This window comes from Podarcis gaigeae, assembly GCF_964106915.1.
Source record: "Podarcis gaigeae genome assembly, chromosome: 1".
Taxonomy (NCBI): Eukaryota; Metazoa; Chordata; class Lepidosauria; order Squamata; family Lacertidae; genus Podarcis; species Podarcis gaigeae.
The window spans coordinates 24640619-24656668 of NC_139678.1; the positions used below are offsets into that span (position 1 = coordinate 24640619).

At 45.7% G+C, this 16050-nt stretch overlaps 1 protein-coding gene across 3 annotated transcripts; it reads right to left on the reverse strand.

The window, feature by feature from the left end:
- Positions 1–1413: 1413 nt before the first annotated feature.
- GPR65 (G protein-coupled receptor 65) lies at positions 1414–13074 on the reverse strand. Of its 3 annotated transcripts, XR_014563650.1 has the most exons (3): positions 12956–13072; positions 3282–4748; positions 1414–2210 (listed from the first exon to the last, which is right to left on the reverse strand). XR_014563650.1 is itself a non-coding variant. In XM_083737557.1 (2 exons), exon 2 carries the CDS (start codon positions 4595–4597, stop codon positions 3542–3544), a length of 1056 nt encoding a protein of 351 aa, XP_083593683.1. In that variant the 5' UTR covers positions 4598–4748; positions 12961–13074; the 3' UTR covers positions 3046–3541. The 3 variants fall into 3 exon arrangements, 2 of the variants coding, with proteins under 2 accessions (XP_083593683.1, XP_083593682.1); XM_083737557.1 differs by lacking the exon at positions 1414–2210 and having other exon boundaries at positions 3046–4748; positions 12961–13074; XM_083737556.1 differs by lacking the exon at positions 1414–2210 and having other exon boundaries at positions 3046–4748.
- Positions 13075–16050: the final 2976 nt, after the last annotated feature.

Here is a 16050-nt window from a genome sequence, read left to right on the forward strand (position 1 = left end):
CATGTTGCCTGGGGCTGATGCAGGTCTGAGTCCAATAACATCAGGAGGTCCACTCGTTTTCCATCTCTGGCTTACAGCTTCCACTGATACATTCTAACAGTTGATTTTGAGGGGTGGTGCATGAGCACTGTGTTAGAACAATTAACTTCTTGAAATAGCACTTTTCCAGTTTCCAGGCTTTGGGTCATTAATTTGAAGAGTGTTGTAATGTGACTTCTTTTAGTTGGGTGGGATCTAGAAGTCCTGCCTTTTATCTGTATAGCTGTGTTTCAGGGTTTTTACTCAGTTGTTCTTAATTGCTTTTAATGTAAGTCACTTTGAGTCACTCTTTGAGAAAAACAAGTAACAAATATAATAAATCATAATAATATGAATAACAATAATAGAGGAACCGAGAAGTTGTCTGAGATCACAGCTGTGCATGCATATTGTTTGTGTATTAGCTGGGTTAAGGCAACATATTCCCAAGGTAAAAAAGGTAAAGGTACCCCTGCCCATACGGGCCAGTCGTGTCCGACTCTAGGGTTGTGCGCCCATCTCACTTAAGAGGCCGGGGGCCAGCGCTGTCCGAAGACACTTCCGGGTCACGTGGCCAGCGTGACAAGCTGCATCTGGCGAGCATATTCCCAAACTCTTCCCTAAATGAAGACTTGGGACTTTAAGGTAGGAAATGCTTAATGATGATGTATTTTCCTGAGTAGTATATTCCATATCTCACTTTACTACGCAGAACTGCACTGCCATCTACTGAAAAACAACAGCTCTAACCATCCACTCTTTTTGTTAAGCAAGAGGGTGTTCACAAACAAGGGCTTCCAATTATTGTGCCAAGTCTGAGTTGCACTAATAAATCAAACACCTGAGGGATCGTCACATGGATGATGGAGAAAATTTGTTTTCCATTGCTCCAGGGCCCAAATTAAGAAGATCAAATTACAAGAAATGGAATTTAGTCTAAAAATCAGGAAGAACTTCTCAAGAGTGTGAGCTGTAGAACAAATTGACTCAGAAAGTGGTGGGATCTCTTTTGTTAGATGTTTTGAACCCAAAGCCAGATGCCTACCTATCAGGGGTGCTGTAACAGTGCATTCCCAACATTGGCAGGAAGTTAAGACTTGATAACCCTTGATGTTCGTTTATGATTCTGTCTACTCAGAAGAAAATTCATGTGAGGGAGATGGAGAAGCTATAGAGAGGTGCTAGTGGGGTTATTTTTTTTTACTCAGACTGCCACTGTCTCCATGAGGCACCAGCTGTGAATGAGAGACCCAGAACCAAAAGAGAGGCATAAACTGCAGAGATAACATTGCAACAGTAAGGCCTTTTGGGAGGTGAGGTTTGAGCAGAAGCCTCCAACCCAGAGAATATGATAGAACCTGTGCCTAGAGAAAGGTGCAGTAGGATAAGAAAGCATCAGGAGGTTTTGTTTTTATTAACAAGGAGGCTGTTCAATGTGGGTCACACCCCGGTAAGTGGTAGAGTATTGCAGCCTTAAACTTACTCAAAATTTCACATGCATTATCTTGGTAATCCACATGACAGACTCTGTCACTCTGTTACACGTATATCATTTCTTAAGTAAGCGGCCTAGCCGGAGCAACTTGAACCTCCAAAGCAGACTTCTATTATTAGATCTGATTGATGTAGATTTCACAATATTTTGCATACATAACAAAGAACAGGATGCTTCATGAATTTCCTAGGTAGCTGCAGGCTGCACCAAAGTTAGTCGCTACGCCCTTGATAGTATCAGGTTACTATTTTTTCCATTTCCTGCGTTGCATGTTCTTCTAGCTAGCAACATATGGGCTAAGATGACTTGATAAAAGCCCTGACGTAAAATCAAGGAAAATAACACCAGGGTGCATCTAGATAAAGTGCACAGGAAATTATGAGCTGTACACCTGCGGCCCCCCATGCTGTTTCAGAAGTAGCACAAGACAGTTTGTTTGGGAGACAAAGGGCTTATCCACATAATGTGGATTTGAAGCTGCTTGTGCCTCAATGTGTCTGGCATTGTCTTTATGACATCTTTCCCATTGACCTGGCAGCCAGGAATTTGGCCATGCCAAGCCATCAACGGTGGTTTCTTTCTCTTGTGCACTAATAGGGAAGAGCACTGGTGTGTTGAAATCAGTGGTTGAGAGTGGTGTGTACATGGTAAATCATTAACTATGGTTTACTGCATCAAGTGAATGATACCATTATTTCTAGCCCCCTCTCAACATCTTGGCCTATGAGCAGCAGAGTTCAGTTTAAGCTTCTATTTTTCCTAATTTATCCTCCCTTAAGGTTTCCTTTTCCACTTATGGTTCTGTTTTCTGGGCCCATGACGTTTTGACCGTACAGTCATACCTCAGATTACAGATGCTTCAGGTTGCATTTTTTTCGGGTTACAGACCCACAGAAACAGGAAGTACCGGAATGGGTTACTTCCGGGTTTCGGTAGTTGCACTAAATCAAAGGCCTGGAAACGATGCCTTATGAGGAACGGCTAAGGGAGCTGGGCATGTTTAGCCTGGAGAAGAGGAGGTTAAGGGGTGATATGATAGCCATGTTCAAATATATAAAAGGATGTCACATAGAGGAGGGAGAAAGGTTGTTTTCTGCTGCTCCAGAGAAGCGGACACGGAGCAATGGATCCAAACTACAAGAAAGAAGATTCCACCTAAGCATTAGGAAGAACCTCCTGACAGTAAGAGCTGTTCGACAGTGGAATTTGCTGCCAAAGAGTGTGGTGGAGTCTCCTTCTTTGGAGGTCTTTAAGCAGAGGCTTGACAACCATATGTCAGGAGTGCTCTGATGGTGTTTCCTGCTTGGCAGGGGGTTGGACTCGATGGCCCTTGAGGTCTCTTCCAACTCTATGATTCTGTGATTCTAAATTGCACTTTGCGCATGAGCAGAAACGCTGAATCGCAAGCTGTGCGTGCGCAGACGCGCTGCTATGGGTTGCGAACATGCATCCCACTCGGAGCGTCCACTGTACAACGAAGAGCAGTTTCTAACTTAAAACAGAAAGCAATAGAATGATCTAGAACAGCCTTCCTGTGCACAGAATACATTTTATTTTATAATAAATTAAACTTTCACCCAGACTTTTTAAAAAACCAATCATGCCAATGTGGAAATATGGCAAACTGAATTTGATGATGAAGGGGGTGGGGAGAGAAGCCAAACTTTACAGCTTCATTCATTTCAAACTCCCACTCCAAGTATCTTTTGCCAGGGAAGCGTAAAGCAGCTGCCTTAGATACTGGGGGGGGGGGGATGGGGAGTGGGACCAAGATATTGGAGAACAGAGTTGTGCATACCCCTGTCCTTAGGTGTGGTGGAAGACAGTGACCCAATGCCAGTGATGAAGTAAGATTCAGCTGGGAGTCCAGTCAGCTTCTGGTTTGGGATGAGGACACCGCCTTGTTCTTTTCTTCAGGCACAAAAAAAGCTGGTCCTTTTCACTCACAGAGCCAGAGGCCGATGAGACTTGAAGTCCAACAACTTACAGAGGGCCACAGCGCCCCCCCCCCATTCCTGTATCTCTGCTCTATAGCACAGTTTCTGATTTCAGAACCATCATGGCTTTCTCCTGTGAACTACTGGAAATGGCAACCTTTTGTGAAAGTTGTGCATCTCTTTGGCTCTCAGAAGAGCTGCACTTGAGCATGTTCCAAATATCCATTCTTCCAGTTTCACTCACGAAGCAGTAGAGAATTGGGTCAGCTATACAGTTCAGACTCGTCAGTGCAGTTGTAATCCTGTAAGGTATAAACATCCTCTCGGCAGCGTCACAGCCACAGCCACAGTCACACTCACATGGCTCAACGATACTGCGAATGAACAGAACGACATGATATGGAGTGAAGCACAAAAAGAAAGTGACGACGATGCTCAGCAATAAGTGGTTGATTTTCCTCTTGTCCCTGTTTCGGGTTGCTTGATTGTTCTTCACGGCTCGGTATATTTTCTGGTAGCAGAAGACCATGATGGCCAGTGGGATTGCATACCCCACAACCACACGGTAAAAGTTCAGTTGGGCCTGCCAGTTTACTAGAGGGTATGTATCATAACAAAATGTATGGTTTGTGGATACAAAAGTTTCATTAAATATGTCTTCGTTCTTTAAAACCTGATAGTTTGACATGATTTCGAAGGCCCAGACAAAGATAGAGGCAAGCAAGGCAAATCTTCTTGTACGCAAATAATGGAACCTCAGTGGGTAGACTACAGCTAAGTATCTATCAATGGAAATGCAGGTGAGAAATGCTGAGCTGGTGTAATAATTCAAGTACTTAAGGAAAACAGAAAAAGTGCAAAGTTGCTGGGAAAGGTCCCAGTTATCCTCATTCTGAGCATAATAAATCCATAGAGGCAGGGTCAAAGTGTACAGCAGGTCAGCTAAAGCTAAACTTAAAAGATAGATGCCCAACTCATTTTTTTGCTTTATTTGGCTGTAGGATATATAAAGGGATGCAGAGTTGGCAGGAATACTGATAATAATCAAAATGCTGTAGAGAACAGGAAACAAATGTTGATCTAGTTCATAAGTTATAAGACAGGTTGTTGCATTGCATAATGATTTATTACAGGCCATTCTTTCCATTAAGACCAGTTCACTCCAGATGGAAGGGATATGATGCCAAAAATTACTAGTTGTCCCAATCCAATTTTGGGTCACAGAAGAGCAGATAATAGGTTCTTATTGTCAACCTTCACCAAAATGCAATTCACTGCGTTTTGTTTTTGTTTCTTTGCTGCAAAGGAGAGAAAGAAAAGATGCAATTAGATGGTTTGTTTAGTTACTCTGATCGAGGCAATTGTCAATAACGCTCAAAGCAAAAAACAGTAGTAAAAGGATGGAGATGATTAAGGGTACTGCTGTACATCTGTCATTTTGGGTGGCTTTAGGGTCTCTTTCCCTCTTTTAAAATTCTGAAAGGAAGGAAAACTGAGCAATGAAGGACCATCTAGAAGGAATGGCTCATGTCCAGAACAGTCTCTGAGGGAGAAAAGAACACAGCACAGATTAGAATAGCTACAAAGAAATATAAAAAGGTAACCAATGTAGTTAAATTGCAGGATCACTTGCTGAAAGAAGAAAAATAAAAAGACCACAAACTGTAGTGAACTCTGATAAGGTAAGCAAAGGAAGAATGTGTGAAGCAAATTCCGAAAAGCAGAAAAGCAAACATTTATTTAAATGCACCATTAGCAAGAATCCACCCAATGAGATGGAACAAGGTCTAGGCCACGGGTGTCAAACACAAGGCCCGCAGGCTGAATCCGGCCCGCCAGACCTCGTCATGTGGCCCGTGTAGCCACTGGCGGCCACCAGCCTTCACCTTTTATTCTCGCTTTTTTTCTCTCACTACTGCCTCTCTTTTAAGCGCTGCCCATGTGATTTTTAATACCGGCTCGCCAGTCTCCGCCCACGGGGGCCTCCTTGGACCGGGGGGCGACGGGGGCGGGGCTGGGAGCGCCTGGGGCTCCGGGGCCGCGGCTCCGCTCCGGCAGTAGGAGAGAGGGGAGCGGAGGCGACGGAGCTGCTCCCCGGGACTTCCATCCGCTTGCGCCGAGCTCCTCGTCCAGCAGCTCCGGAGTTCTGCTGCGGCTCGGAGGGAATTGAAACACGGGTGGGTGGGAAAGGGGTTGCAGGAGGACCGACCCCAGGGGCAGTGCGCGACCCAACCCCAGTTTGCTTACTACGGGGCGGGTGGGAAAAGGGTAGGAGAGGGATGGCTGCGCCCTCGGAGCATTTCTGGCCCTGCGGGAGGAGCTGTGGAGCGGCCGGTGGATGGACGCGTGGTGGGACGTGGGAGAGGCCGAGAGGGGACTTCTACCATGGATGCTTCCGTGGAGATTGCTGCATCGCAGGGGGGTTGGACTAAAGGACCTTTGGGGGGTCCCGTCTGACTACAATTCTGTGGTTCTCCTCACTGAGGAAGTGCGGCAGGGTCGGGAGGAGGGCGCGGTGCCTGAGAGAGAGGGGAGGGAAAGAAAGAGAGAGAGAGAGAAAGAGAGAAGAAAGAAAGAAAGAAAGAAAGAAAGAAAGAAAGAAAGAAAGAAAGAAAGAAAGAAAGAAACTTCAATCACTTTAAGGGGGGGGGGACGTCTGGAGGAGCCAGGAAGTGAGAGACTTGCTCACCCTGAAGAGCAGCGCACAGGCGATGGTGGTGATGGGTCTTGCTTGGCTTTCTACCAGCTTGGACGTGAGGGGTTTTTGCAGGTGGGTTGACACCAAAATATGAGGCAGAGCAGGTTGGCGTGGAGAGGAACAGAGACTTTAAAGAGGGTGATCTGGAGAAGAGAGCTGTGTGTCTAGTGAGGGGTTGGGGGGGTGAAGGATCCAAGGCAAGTTCAGGGTTGCCACTCCTTCTTTCCCTCCCCCTTGGCAAGAGGTGTAAGCAGAAATCCAGCAATCAAAGGAATAGGGAGAATGGCACCCTGCTGGATTTCGTGCTGTTAAAAGGGTGCAGAGCAGGCGCCAAGGAAAAGGTGGCAACCTTTGGGAAGTGGACTGGGGGGAGCGCAGGAAAAAAGGGATGGTTGGGGAGGAAGGGTGCCTGTGGGAGTAGAATCGAGGACTGCTCACTTGCTCTTTTAAAAACCGGGATTGGGGGGCAAAATCTATGGGACGAAGAGAAGTTATGAGGGGCTGGTAGAGAATTGCACCTGAGGTTGGATTCTGGGGGCAGGGGGTATGGAGAAACCGGAGCGAAAAACTGGGAGAAGATGGTGTGGGGGGGCCCGGCTGCACCGGGCGCAACATCTGGGGGTTAGGGTTAGGGTGCGCAAATCCATGGGTTAGGGTGCGCAAATCCACGGGTTAGGGGGTGCAAATTACTTGCCTTGCCCCAGGTGCTGACAACCCACGCTACGCCACTGGTGTGGGACAAGCTGTGTGGGTTGCAGAGAGATAATTGGGAGTGTTGGTGGGGGGAATTGAAGGGAGCTCAGGGGAGAAGCTGAATGGCAGCAAAGTGATGAGACATTAACAAAGCAAGGAGGGTCTTGTATTTGTGGAGGAGTAAAACAGCTGACGAACGTGTGTGAAAAGCCGAATGCCCTGGGAGGAATGGAGACAAAGAAAAGCTGAGCTTCTGTTAACGAAACGCAGCAAATTAGCAACAGTTAAAATCGTGGTTGTGTAACTATTGTCCCTAAAATATCACAAAACACGTTCAAACAATCAAGCTGTGCCATCAAGTTATTAAAGTGACTTCATCTCAAGCATCAACGTTTATTTTCTCTCCCACCCACCCACCCAAAATGGCCCTATCACCAGCTAATTTGTCCAGAAATAAATCAGTGGCCACAGTTATTCCAATCAGGTGGTGAGACACAGATCATGAAAGGCACAAATTCTGTTCCTTATAGCCTCCATCGTCCTATGTCCATCTTCAAACTAGAGGTGGAATCATCTTACGCAGGATATTTTAGAGTTCACCGCCTACTCATGTCCTCATATCACTAAATGTTTAATTGAATATGGAGTTTCTATCAGTATGTATTTCTGAAAATGGGGGAAATGTCTACTTATTAATCTCTTCTCCCCTCCTGAGAAATTTGCAGTTGGAAACATACAGAATTATTTTGTGTGCATAAGCCAATGAGTGCCTCTCATGTAATGTGTCTATAGCCAGTTTTTCTCATCTGTGCATTTTGTTGCTATAAACAGACATGGTGCTGTTTTAATTCTGTGCATTATTGTTTCTTTTAGGGTCCAGTGAGGACCTGGATAGCTGAGTTGTGAAAAAAGAAAAAAGCTCAACAACTTCAATCCTTAGAAAAGGTCAACAATTTTGGTCGGCCCTCACGCATGTTCACTTCATCAAATCTGGCCCTCTTTGAAAAAAGTTTGGGCACCCCTGGTCTAGACAAAGAAAAAAATGTGGGGGGATTAAAATACTTGAGGGAGGACAGAGAGGTCACAGTGAAGGTAGATAAATTCTTTGCATTGGTCTTTACTGTGGAATCATAGAATTGTAGAGTTGGGACCCAAGTCCAACCTCTGCAATGCAGGAATCTCAAGTGAAACATCCATGACAGATGGCCATTTAACCTCTGCTAAAAACCTCCAAGGAAGGAGAGTCCGTAACCTCCTGAGGGAGATTGTTTCCATGTCGAACAGCTCTTGCTGTCAGAAAGTTTTCCCTGATGTTTATTTGGAATCTCCTTTGTTGTAACTTGAAGCCGTTGGTTTAAGTCCTACCCTTCAGAGCAGGAGAAAACAAGCTTGTTTCCTCTACCATGTGGCGGCTCTTCAGATATTTGAAGATGAACATCATATCTCCTCTTTTCCAAGCTAAACATACCCAGCTCCTTCAACCATAAAGCTTGATTTCCAGACCCTTGATTATCTTGGTTGCCCTCCTCGGCACACATTCTAGCTTGTCAACATCCTTCCTAAATTGTGGTGCCCAGACTTGGACACAATATTCCAGGTGTGGTCTGACCAAGGCAGAATAGAGTGGGACTATTATTTCCCTTGATATGGACACTATAGTTCAGTATAAGGCAAGTTTGTGTCTTCCTATATAACACAACATTTGGTTCAGATGACATTCATTCAAGAGTTCACCAAAAATACACTAAAAAGAAGTCCGGAATATGAAACAACATGTCTTAGTATGAATGAGTGAGTGAGTGAGTGAGGGCACTCTACTCCTCTCTAGTCATTCTGCAGCTGTGTTGCACTGAGGTAAAGCCATAGTTTGGCCCAGCATATTGTCCAAACCCAAGTTCATATGTGGTTTGCCCAGATAAGCTCATACCTTAGATCTGGGCAAACCACGAGCCACTGATTGTTTGGAATTGGGCTGGGGGAGAAATTTGCACTTGCTGGTGAACCAAGCTAATTCACGCTTCCGAAATAGGCACATGGGCAAAACACAGCCATCCTTCAAAATTCACACTTCTCTGTATTTTACAATGTAGTTTTCCAGCCAAGTAATGTTTACTAAATGAAATGCATTTCAGTAAGGTGTGCATAAACATGCATATATGCCTGAAAACAGCATACAGAAATGAATTATAGAACAGGAAAACGCTTCGGAGAAATGTGTTTATTAGGCAAAATTGCAAGCAAAAATTTGTATTAGGAGAAATTCTTACTAAAATGCTGCTGAATTTTCATGAGGATAGAAATGCAGAGAACTAAATTTAAGAGGGGGTGGTGGAATGAGGAACTGAGAGACACTTAAGTTGACAGATTTGCCCATCTCTAGACTGGAGATTGCTAAACCACAATCTAAGGTTTGTACGACATGCTAAGCCAAAGAAGTCTGTGTGAGAGAGATGCAGGGCTGGAGCAATGGTGCACACTACACACTAGTAATGTGAGACATTAATGGGAGTGGATATATGTCATTTGATCAGCGTTGTAGACCCTAGCCAATAAGTGCTTTGACCTTCAAGAATCCACACTGCACAGTTGCTAAAATAAATGTAGTAGCAGGAGGGTGGGTGGGGGAGGAAGGTCACTTTCCAAGCTAATCTGTATGGATTTGTGTTTGGGAAAAAATAACTGTAGGAAGAGAATTATGACTATTATATTTATTTATATTCTGCCTTTTCTCCAGCCTGAGACTCAAGGTGACTTACACAGATGAAACAGAACAAGCTAAAAACACAGAAAAGACTATCATTAAAATGAAGTTAAACTTCCGGATTCCAGCAAAAGCCAGTAAGGGAAAACAATATTGGGAAGAAACTGAAGCTGCACCACAGGCCCTCACCTTCTTCCCGCATGTTCCCAGGGGCTTGTGTGGCCCAAATCCGATTCCAGGGATAAGGACAAAAGCATGGCAAGCCCCTGAATTCCTTTAACGGAATTCCCTTGCAGCAGCAGCATTGGAGGGGCAGGCCCAGCCAATCCTTACCCCTCCACCAACCAATTTTTTAACCAATGCCTAACCGCAACCTTACAAGTTGTGACGATTTGCTACGCAGTAGGCAAAAACCAAATGGTACCAGCCAATAAACCAATTGGACAAAATTCCTACCAGGGCCCTGCCCCAATGGCAGAAGACCCCATGACAGGCATAGCAAGAGAGACCTAAAATGAGACCTAAGATTAAGGAGGGTGGGCAGGTGATCCGGTGCACGCAGCGATAGAGAAAGTGCGAAGCTGCGTGCCCAGCTTAAAAAACATCTGTTCCCTTCCCCAAATTGGCAACATCAAAATTGCCCCAGCAACTCAAGAGACCAATCACTGCCAGAGACCATCTATCCTTACCCGCCCAGCAACACTTGTGAAGTTGTTTTCCAGGACACACACACACACACACACACACACACACACACACACTATTGCATGCTTCTGAAGCAGGGGGTATTAGTTAACTGGCCATTACAGAGAGCAGCTCTAACAGTGGTGTAACATGGGTTGTCAGTGCCCAGGACCACATGGAGGGGTGGGAGGGAAACAGATCAAGTACTCGTGCACTTTCAACTGCCTAATGGCATCCGCATCACCCAGGAGATCACAGCCACAGAAATAAGAAAAGAAGAGTCATTCTGTTGTCTGGAAAGGTCACTTCCTGGTTCGTATGGAGAAGCCATTTTCAAAGGAGCCCAGCAATGAAAACCCACAGCTTTATTGAGGTGGCACCAGCTGTTGAAATTTTTGTGCCCCTAACAATTTTGCACCTGGGGCAACCACCCCTGTGCTATGCCACTGAATTCTAAACAGGTGTACTTAAAAGAAAATCCCACTAAGTGTGTTTAAGACTTCAGTCATAAAATTGAGCTCAGAATAGGGGTACGTTTGCTGAAGAACACAAGGAGAGCCTCCTTGTTCATGCCAATGGCCCATCGAGTTCAACATCCTTTTCTCACAGTGGTAGATCCGATGCTTATGGGAGCCCTGAAAGCAGGGCCTGAGTGCAACAAGACTTTACTCACTTGTGATTCCCATCAACTGGTATTCGAAGGAGGATGGATATGCCCATCAATGATAGCCTTATCCTCCATGAATCTGTCAAATCCATAAACTCATATACTCAGAATTGTAGAGGTGGAAAGGACCATAAGGGTCATCTAGTCCAACCCCCTACAATGCAGGATTTTTTTGTCCAACACGGGGCTCAAACCCACGACCCTGAGATTAAGGGTCTCTTTTTATGCTCTGTGGGGCATACCTCTCCTGGTATGCCCCACAGAGGAACTTACGGTCTTCAAATAAAAACATCTTGAAGGTCCCAGGCCACAGAGAGGTTAGGCTGGCCAAAACTAGAGCCAAGGCTTTTTCAGCTGCGGCTCCAACCTGGTGGAACGCTCTGTCACAAGAGACAAGGGCCCGGCAGGACTTGACATCTTTCCGCAGGGCCTGCAAGACAGAGCTGTTCCACCAGGCCTTTGGTCAGGGCGCAGCCCGACTCCCTCCTTTGGCAATCTTTACAAAACTTTAGTTTATGGTTGCCATCAATTTTGATTTTAATTAATTTTTATAATGTTTTTATAATGTTGCACTGTTTTAGTGTTGTTAGCCGCCCTGAGCCTGGCTTTGGCTGGGGAGGGCGGGATATAAATAAAAATTATTATTATTTATTATTATTAATTTTCAAACAATTAACATATGTACTTCAATAAATAATAATTTTGTCTTTGCTTGACTTCCCACCCCATTTTCCTTGGTGTTTTAATTTATCCCTCTCTGCTGCACATTGCATGAGATTAAGAGTCTCGTGCTCTACTGACTGAGCTATCTTCTTTGAAAGCTGTCCGTGTTGATGGCTATCACTCTATTGCAGAATACCTGGAACTCAGAGAACATTCAGCAACATTTCCTGTCTATAGAAGCGGCCCCCCCCTCTGCCAATATGGTGGTATTTGCATGGACTCAGAGATAAGGGGGACGATCAAGACCTGACGAACTCTTGTTGCACTTTTGTGTGAATGCACGCTTGCATGCACACACTAAGGACAACGGTGTTTTCTGAAAGAGAGGACGGAGATTTACCAGGGACAGATTCCAGAAAGGGGAAAAAGAAGAAGAAGAAGAGTTTGGGTTTGATATCTCGCTTTATCACTACCTGAAGGAGTCTCAGCATTCTCCTTTCCCTTCCTCCCCCACAACTAACACTCTGTGAGGTGAGTGGAGCTGAAAGACTTCAGAGAAGTGTGACTGGTCCAAGGTCACCCAGCAGCTGCATGTGGAGGAGCGGGGACACGAACCCGGTTCGCCAGATTACAAGTCCACCGCTCTTAACCAATACACCACACTGGCAATTGGACAACTGAAGCACATGGCCGCAACCTTTTACAATGCTGTTCTTTATTAATCACCCCCTTAGATGCTAGCTGCCCTCCACTGGCATCCGAAACAGTTTAGTGGAGGGATCCAACAATTTATTTATTTTTTATTTCGTAAAATTTATATACTTCTTGATTGTAAAAAGGACTGTGGAGCAGGTGTTCACCCACCCACATCAACACAGGGCACAGGGAGGGGGGAAAAAGAAAAGAAAGCCAAAGGTGCGCCTTGTGTTACATTCACTGCCAGCCGCCGGCCAATCTATCCATACAATGCTCCAAAGCCTGGGCCAGAAAAACATTACCGATCTGTTTCTTTGTTTGTACATAGTTTTTAGAAGTTACAGGTCAATGTATTTTGAAACAGTTTATGTCATTGTCTGTCAAGAGGGAACCTCTTGTGTCACCCTTTGTTTGATGACATAGATGCCAAATCCCTGGGGTGCTGGGTGACCAAATACCCGCAAAATTCCCCATGAAAGTGCCGGGCACCCATAAATTTCAGTGCCAGGGCCATGCACGCTGTATGGCACCCACAGTCCCAGGCCCAAAGTGGCACTGCTGTTTGATGATCTCGAACAGATCTCATAGTTTCAGCCTTTATACCTAGCCTGAAACCTGTATTTCTAATTAAAACCACTCAGCAGACCATATTTCGTACCAATATAAGAGAGTCTGTTAGTATTTTATAAGAATTAGGACTTACCTTACTTCAATTGTGACCCTGCTCTGCTGCTTTGTTTTTGTTACTTTAGACACTTCACCTCAGAAGACAATGTGCTCTGATGAGAACCATTTCTCATGCAGAGACAGGAAATTGCTACAGTCTGCTTTGAGAGGTTAGGAAAAAGAGGAAACAACTTTGCAGTTGCTGGTGGTGATGGGAGGAAACCATGGTTTCTTTTCTGCCCACATGATCTGGAGCTTAAATCTTTTCACACTAATACTATTTGTACAGAGAAAGGGGCCATAAGATTCACCAAGTCTTTACCTTACCAAAGAGGGAACACTAAAAGGATTACTATAGGGTTGGAGAGTCAGTCTGGATGATATTTGTGGGTCTCTTCAAGGCCTGTGATGTTCTCTGTAAGAGGTAAAAACCTGCAAGAGAAAATCTGCTGAACCAGCCAGAGCAGTCTCTCTCTTAGGTGCTCTCACCAACAAGAGTGAGTTACGTTGCCATAGTGACAACTAAGTGATGGTCCTGTCCAGGAAGAGGACACATATTTCCTCACCTCCGTCATTTTAGGAAAACCATAACAGACCAAGGGGATATCTCTGTGTGAGAGAGTTTGGACTGATGCTGTAATCTGGAGAGACAGAGACATGTGTTTGTGCTTCCTTGGAAGCCTAATGGGGAAGTAAAGACACCATAGTTTCCACTGATCATCATTCCAAGGAAACCGAACCCTGGGAAAGCACAGGTACTCCTGGAGTCACTGTGGATGTGTAATATAGACTGGGATGTGTAATATAATTTATTATTTGTACTCCACCCATCTGGCTGAGTTTTCTCAGCCACTCTGGGTGGCTTCCAACAAAGATTAAAAATACATTAAAATGTCACACATTAAAAACTTCCCTGAACAGGGCTGCCTTCAGATGTCTTCTAAATGTCAGGTAGTTGTTTACCTCTTTGACATCTGATGGGAGGGCGTTCCACAGGGCGGGCACCACTACCGAGAAGGCCCTCTGCCTGGTTCCCTGTAGCTTTGCTTCTCGCAAACAGCCAGGGAACAGCCAGAAAGCCCTCGGCGCTGGATCTCAGTGTCCGGGCAGAACGATGGGGGTGGAGACGCTCCTTCGGGTATACTGGGCCGAGGCCATTTAGGGCTTTAAAGGTCAACACCAACATTTAGAATTGTGCTTGGAAACGTACTGGGAGCCAATGTAGGTCTTTCAAGACCGGTGTTATGTGGTCTTGGAAGCCGCCCCCAGTCACCAGTCTAGCTGCCACATTCTGGATTAGTTGTAGTTTCTGGGTCACCTTCAAGGTTATCCCCATGTAAAGCGCATTGCAGTAGTCCAAGTGGGAGATACGTAACTAGAACATGCACCACTCTGGCGAGACAGTCTGCGGGCAGGTACACTCTCAGCCTGTGTACCAGATGGAGCTGGTAGACAGCTGCCCTGGATACAGAATTGACCTGTGCCTCCATCGACAGCTGTGAGTCCAAAATGACACTGCAACAATATTCTAGGTTTCACTTACTTAGGGAGGAAACATTGCACAGCTTAGGCTCTGCAATGAGATTTATCATAGATTTATATACATATATGAAACCCCTTTATTGCCACTGATTTTCACTTGACAATAAGTTTACTCTCAATTTTTTAACAAATCTGTTTCTCAGAAGAGCTTTTTTCATAGCTGGCTGACAAATGAACATATCCTCCTTGACCACAATCCAAGACAGACCTGGGTGTGTTTAATACCATTAGAATCAATAGATGGCATTCACCTACATTTTTTTGTGCCAGTGCAAGGGAATTTCCCTCCTCTCCTCTGCCCCACACCATCTCCAAATGTGCTCTGGAGGGCAAATTTAGGGGGTGCATAGGAAGAAAGAGAGAGGGAGATAGTTTCCTTGCACAAGGAAAGAAACTTTGAGTTGACAATCTGATTAAGATAATTGCATCTTCTGCTTCTTTAACAGCGTCTTGGTTTGTGGATTTGGGCAGAAGTGTCTCATTTCTGCTTAACAAAATTCCTCCGAACATTTCATGTTGCATGAAAGCAGAAGCTGCTATTTAACATATTTTCCATTACATCTGGCTTTGGAAATGAGAAATGAAACTCTGAATCAAAAAGGTCTTTCAGTGGCACAGGATATTGCAGGGGAGGGTTTCTGTTCCATTTGCTGCACCCCTCCCAATTTTTCCTTTATTGGAGGTTTTAAAGCAGAGGTTGGATGGTCTTCTGATACTGTCAGAGTTGCCTCTAGGTCCCAGCTCACAGAGGACCAACGCTAGTCAGTAATAACGTATAAAAGTCTTTATTGAAGATTAGTTTCCATTTCCAAACCGCAGCGTGCAACTCTACGTCTTAGAACCTAGACCGGCGAAGCTCCATCTGAGTCTCCGCCTCCTAGACACCAGTTTAAGACTCTAGCCTTACTCCACCTCTTCCGTTGTTCTTTCCTCCTCTGGGTCCTTCTGCCCCCTGGGGTTTCCTCCTTTCTGGACTCTTCTGACGCTGACCCCCCTGAGTCTTGCCCCTCCTTCCGGCGGGCTTTAGGACCTGGCTGCCTATCCGGGCTACCTGCTATGCCGCTCGCCTGTACATTTGAACTTGGCGCGCGCGCCCAGCCGGTAACTTTCCTCTTGACCGTTTCCCCGCTCTCCGATGGAGGCGTGGTCAATCCTGACTCATCTCCTCTCGCTGGTGGTGAGAACACTGGTCCCGATGCCTGGGACTCCTCCCCCCCACTGCGCTCTGGTGGGGAAGCTGGTCCTGATTTCCAACTGCTGCTCTGGGAGTCCCCGCTGGCCCCTTCCTTCTGGGGTTTCCCCCTTGGCACCCCCCTTGCCCTGGCCATCGGCGCTCCCTTCTGTGAATCTTCCGATTCACTGGAGAGGCTCATGGAATCCCTCTGACCACTGTCACCGCCTACGCTCCCCTCGGATTCCTCCCCCTCGCTCTCCATTTCCTCCCTCTCCTGTGCCTCTGCTCCTGAGCCCCTGACAGATACGAATGCTTTAGTTGAGATTCCTGCATTGCAGGGGGTTGTACTAGATTACCCTTGAAGTTCCCCCCAACTCATTCCATGATTCTGCTACTTAGGCCTGCCTGACTCATCC

What these genes read in the sequence shown, in the direction of transcription:
- GPR65 (XM_083737557.1), bottom strand. Translation starts at nt 4,597, where the DNA reads ATGGAAAGAATGGCCTGTAATAAATCATTATGCAATGCAACAACCTGT.